The 5,317-nt window shown below is 44.7% G+C and overlaps 1 protein-coding gene across 1 annotated transcript in view; it reads right to left on the bottom strand.

Moving 5' to 3' along the window:
* The window catches only part of AIDA (axin interactor, dorsalization associated), a 26,478-nt gene extending 21,432 nt beyond the window's left edge, over window positions 1-5,046 (bottom strand). The window contains exons 1-2 of the mRNA XM_010081043.1: window positions 5,018-5,046; window positions 2,078-2,147 (exon numbers count right to left, since the gene is read on the bottom strand). Of these exons, the coding sequence (XP_010079345.1) occupies window positions 2,078-2,147; window positions 5,018-5,046 (99 nt within the window). The remainder of the gene's footprint in view (window positions 1-2,077; window positions 2,148-5,017) is intronic.
* Between the last annotated feature and the right edge of the window lie 271 nt (window positions 5,047-5,317).

The following is a 5,317-nucleotide window of genomic DNA, read 5'->3' on the forward strand; positions in this document are numbered from 1 at the left end:
GGAAGGAGGAGGAAATAGCATGCTGGTAGATGCATTGGCAGAAACTTAGTTGAGCAGAAGTAGCTGTTTTGGTATGTAGATTTTTTTGAAGGGTGACAAGAGAGAAGATACACTTCTATTAACCAAACTGCTTGAAAATCCAGAAGTGTGCTAAACTGCATGCTAAGTGAATGATACTAATGAAGATAGTAATTGGTCATGATCACTAGATTACACTGACTGAGCTCCGGCAGAAATAGGGAAGACTAAAACAGCAAGGAGCTAACATCAGACTAAAAGATGTTGTGGCACAGAGTTTTAAGTGCTTCTTTCAAAGCAATAGCAAGACTTTTTTTTGTTGTGACTATCATTCCTCATGGTAGAAGAAGGAAAGAGAATGTTCTCTCAACAAAACACTGGGGAATTCAGCTGTGTATGTAGCTAATGAGATAGGCCCCACCATTTGATAAAAAGCTCAAAAGCTTCTGTGCATCAGCCCCTTACTGATCTACAAAAAACCAAAAAGCAAGTGATGTAGATGTCAACCTCTTTTGTGAGTTACATCAGCTTTAGAAATAGGTATCACTCTGCAAGGATTCAAAACAGACACTCCTTATTTTTCCTTTTCAGAAGACTGTCACCTTAAGACATGATCGCAGTTGTGCAGCTAACATCTGAGGCCAGTTATCTCTGCTTCCTGAGCCCCCCAGGCCTTCCCTCATGGCTGACCTCACTCACTTCCACAATTTAGTCCAAGGCCCTTTCCACAAGATTCAGGGAACATCTGGAAGAAAGCCCTGTGGGTTCTGGTTCCCACACTCACAGAAGATGATGCCTTCAGAAGCAAGATTAACAGCTTCACCTTCATAAAGTCATCATATTTCCAAAAGTATCCACAGAGGGGAAACACGCAGAAGAGATGACTACAGCTGAGAATGATTGAGAAAGCTACCAGCAAATGATAGAGAGCAGAAGCAATCAAAGAGCAAACAGCTGTCCAATATTAACAAGGCTCCCAAGTCTTCAGTTCAGGAAAGGTGGACCCAATCCTCCTCCAAGATTATGACTCAGTTTAAGACAATAATGAGCCTTATCTTCTTCTTTACTGAAGGTAAACAGAACATGGAAGACCAGCTGTTTGCTTTTCTTATTGATACATGTCAAGGAAACAGTTACAAACCTCTGTCAGACTATGTAAAGGTGTATTTCTTGGTAATGAGTTTCTTTAAACACATTAAGTTCATCTCCAATTTCTGTAGCCAGGACCCATTTTCAGGACCAACATTTCCAAACACAAATCCCATTACCCAGGCACCCTATTACCACAGGTGGGATGCTGGGCTAGCAAATGTCAATCTTCAGGCAACACCATTGCTCAAACAAGTGATCTTATGACTTGGAAATTGGCAATATGGGGGTTCTCTAATTTAGGAATACTAAAAAAACCCATGTCTTTATACAAGACAGAAAAATTTAGCAGGGCCTCCTACCTCAAAAGTTTTTATTTTGCTGAAAATGCTTGAGTGTATGAGACGTCAGCTAGCATTTTCCTTTTAAATCCTGTCACAGAATTGCATTAACAAGATGTTGAGACAAGAAACAGTCTTTTCAACTGAGGGGAGGGAGGAAGGGCTAAAGTAATTTCAATATTTAGAATGTTATTTGTTTATAATCTTTCAAAGAGACTAGTAGGGCATATTCTCCCCAGACCCTTCCCAGTCCGGTGTTACACGTTAAGCTAACATCCTCCTCACACACCCTGATGTCTGCAGTTCAAGATGTTTTGTATTCAGACTTCACAACATAAATTGTGCTAAAGTTGTATATGCAAGTTATCAAAAGGTCACACAAAAAAAGAAACACATAGGTTACGAAGGGCCCTGGCCAGCATGCACGACATCCAATATTACACAGCAGAGCATCTGACACATCTAATGACAGCAACTGTTTTAGCCATGCTGGGCTCTGTTCCTGTTTGTGTACATCAAGGGTGGGGAAAAAAGGTCTCATAAGGCTTTGCACTGCTAGATACGAAGAACCATACACACATGAATATCTCTGAATCAAGCTCCTTGACTGAGCAAACAGCAATACTCACCTTCTGATCTTCTGTGAATTCTGAGTTGTTGTGCTGTGACTGTGCCTCTTTTTGTAGATGCCTCGCTAATCTGGATGGGGGGGGGGAAAGACAATTGTAAAGTGGGAACACAACACAGAAACACACACACCTCACTCTCCAGAAAACATGTCAGACAAAATGTTCACAAACCGCTGCTCCAAACAGCTTTGGGCTTTCCTTTAACAAGGATTCCTATAACCATGATAGGTCATACTTAGAAAACCACAGAAGATGGACAAAGTATGCAACTACATTAGGGAGGAAAGACCATATATAATGTACCATGAAGGGAGAACAGGTAAGAAGGTCCTTCTAGCCAACAGCCCCATTTATAAGCACCGACCTTTTCCCCATCCCCTTATAACTATACCCCTTGCAAGACTCACTGTGGCACGAGCCCCCATGCATTTCACACAGAGAGTTTGATGCAAGTCAGTTCCCAGGAGGCATGGGTGCAGGCACCCTACAGCGACGGCAAAACGTTCTCCCAGAGCTGGAAGCCAGGCGCAGGGCGGCTTGGCCCAGGCTGCCGGGGTGTATCAGCTCACATTTGTGCCTGTCAGCATCACATGCGGAGCAGAGACCCCACCCCTTGTCACCACGGAGACAGGAGTACCAAGGGGTTTGGAGAGTTGCAGTAAGCAAACAGCTCGAGAAAGCGAAAGGAAGCCAGGGAGGGAAGCTACGGGAAGAGTTACAGTTTCCGTCCGGGGAGGAAAGAGAACATTAAACAAGAAGAACCTCTGGGCAATTGTTGCCATTCCCTGTAAATAATTAAGAAGAAAAAAAAAAAAGCAGAGGAGGAGGGGGTCAGGGGGTTGAGGGGAAACTCAGGGACAGCAGCAGTACTCAGGGCATCACTGTACACTTCCATCTGGAACCTCCCAAGTTTGCATTGTTACAGGGATTCAGCTGCTGGCCACTGCTGCAGTGGGCATGAGCCTGGTTTTTGGAGGGGGTTAAAATACATACGCCAAGAGGCATCCACCAAAACAGATGAGCGTCAGAAACAAAAACCAGAACTCAATTGTTCCTTTGCTTTTCTTAAAAATAAGCTCTATTAAAAAGACACAAGGATTGAGGCCACTGTAGTTTTGAGCTCCACAACCAAACAGGACGAGGTGACTGCACAACTCAGTGGTGTTGTGCCCCCTCATAAACGGGAAAAGATGGTGGCTGAGAAAAGACAAAAAGCATAAACACGCTTCAACCCAAATATACACTCCTTCCCTACCACCCCGCTGATATGATGACACAAGGGACATAGAGAAAGAGCATTTAAAAGTAATGATTTAAGAAAACATATCACCATAGCAGCATCATGGTATTAACATTTCTGCAAGCATCAGTAACACAACACTCTTTAAAAAAAAACCCTTAATCTAAATAAATGCATCTGGCATCCCACTTGAAGCTTATTCAAAGTCAGACCAGACCAAGTTCCACAGATGGGGACATTCAACAGGGAAGTCACTGAGGACAGCTCAGAGGGCTCCTGTGCAAGTAAGCACCTGAATGAAGCCACCAAGCTTCCAGCACTTCCAGGAGGAACATAAAGACCTGAGCAGACACAGGTCCCCTGGACAGGGGGAGGCAAACAACTGTGGTTGATGTCAGCAGCCATTAAATGAACTAGCTTAGATTTGGGAAGATCTTTCTCAGGGACAGCAAGCACACCACAGCCAGCTTCTCCCCAGCCTCTCGGTGTTGATCAGGACAGACCATGCCAACATTAGCAGCACCTGGCCAACTGCAGCAACACATTTGTTCATCCCATCTTAGGTTGCCAGTTGAGAAGGCAACAGCATAAAGCCATGCTGTTATGTCTCTCCAGGTAGGCAGGTATCATGCCCTGTGCTTATTTGCAGCTTCTACTCTATAGACTGAAATTGTTATTAATTTACCCACTATATCTACAAGAAGCAGACAAGCACAGAGAAAAGCCTCTGCTCCTCCCTGGGAGGATCTTCTCTACCCTTTTTTCTCCCTCCTGGAACTGCAGAGTTCATCTACCTACAACTACTCTATGCAGTAGAAACTCACTGATAAGGCTTGTAAGAGCAGCTTACAATGCCACTACCCGAGAGGAACCTTCTTACAAAGATATCTGCTCCAATGTCAGAATGAAGCAAGGGTGCGGAAATCACCTCAGTTCTCATCAGACACAAATGATGCTGGGAGGAAAGGAACAAAAACTATACTGCAACTCTTTAGCTTGCAACTAAATGCAAACATTTAGTGACCTTACTTCTCAATGAAGCAAGCTCAGAATGAGAAGCTTAGAGACTTCTCATTCTGAAGAAATGTCATTACATGAAACTGACTGTTGCCACTGCCAAGACGGTCTGAAGCATTAGGATCCCACTAGACTCCTCGCAGATGTCCACATAAGGGCAGTTATTAAAAATATCTTTTTACTTTCCAATGACTGTTTCTTTCTTCTGAGATATAGATCTGAAAGAGAACTTCTTTTCATCCCTGTGCCAAGGTTTGTACTAACAGCTTGTCCTGCTTTAACGACCATCAGCAAACTGCAAAGAACTGAACTTGCATCATCCTGTCTGGTGAGTGAACAAAATGATGAGATTATAGCATCTCATGACTATGCTGTACCAGGCCAGCAGTCCAGTCTGAATGGCAACTGAACTGGTAGCCAGTGCGGTTACAGCCCATAACTTGAACAGTCCTGAATAGTGCTAAAAGATCTCTCAAAGAGCAACTCTTCAGTTTACTTTCTCTTGGGGAACAAGTGCAAACCCTCTGGGCTTCTTCCAGAAAACTCCCCAGAAGAAACTCAGCGTGCACTACTCAAATCACAAAGAAATAGTTTTCATCTCATGGTGAACAGAGCAGGAGAGGAGAGCATCTGACTAAAGCTCCCAGGTGTGTTTCTAAGGATACCATCAACACTGACAATACTCCTCCGACACCAAAGGATTCATGGCCATCGTGGTCCCAGCCCGCAATCTAACTGGGGCTGCCAGCTTCCCCACTCCCCCCCCCATTTCACCGGCATAAAACACACAAGCATACAACAGAGGTTTTCACCCTGGTGGGTTGTTTGGAGGTTTTTTTGGGTGAAGGCTGATGCTTTGGCAGCCCATCTGCCTCACCCGGGTCCCCCTGCCCCACAAGCACCGTGCCCCGGGCGGACAGGGTGAGGGGATGGGGGCACCCCGGGACACCATGCTCATCACCTAGGGGCTCCCCAGCCCACCG

The sequence above is a fragment of the Pterocles gutturalis genome, unplaced genomic scaffold (genome assembly GCF_000699245.1).
Source record: "Pterocles gutturalis isolate BGI_N339 unplaced genomic scaffold, ASM69924v1 scaffold3634, whole genome shotgun sequence".
NCBI classification, from domain to species: Eukaryota; Metazoa; Chordata; class Aves; order Pterocliformes; family Pteroclidae; genus Pterocles; species Pterocles gutturalis.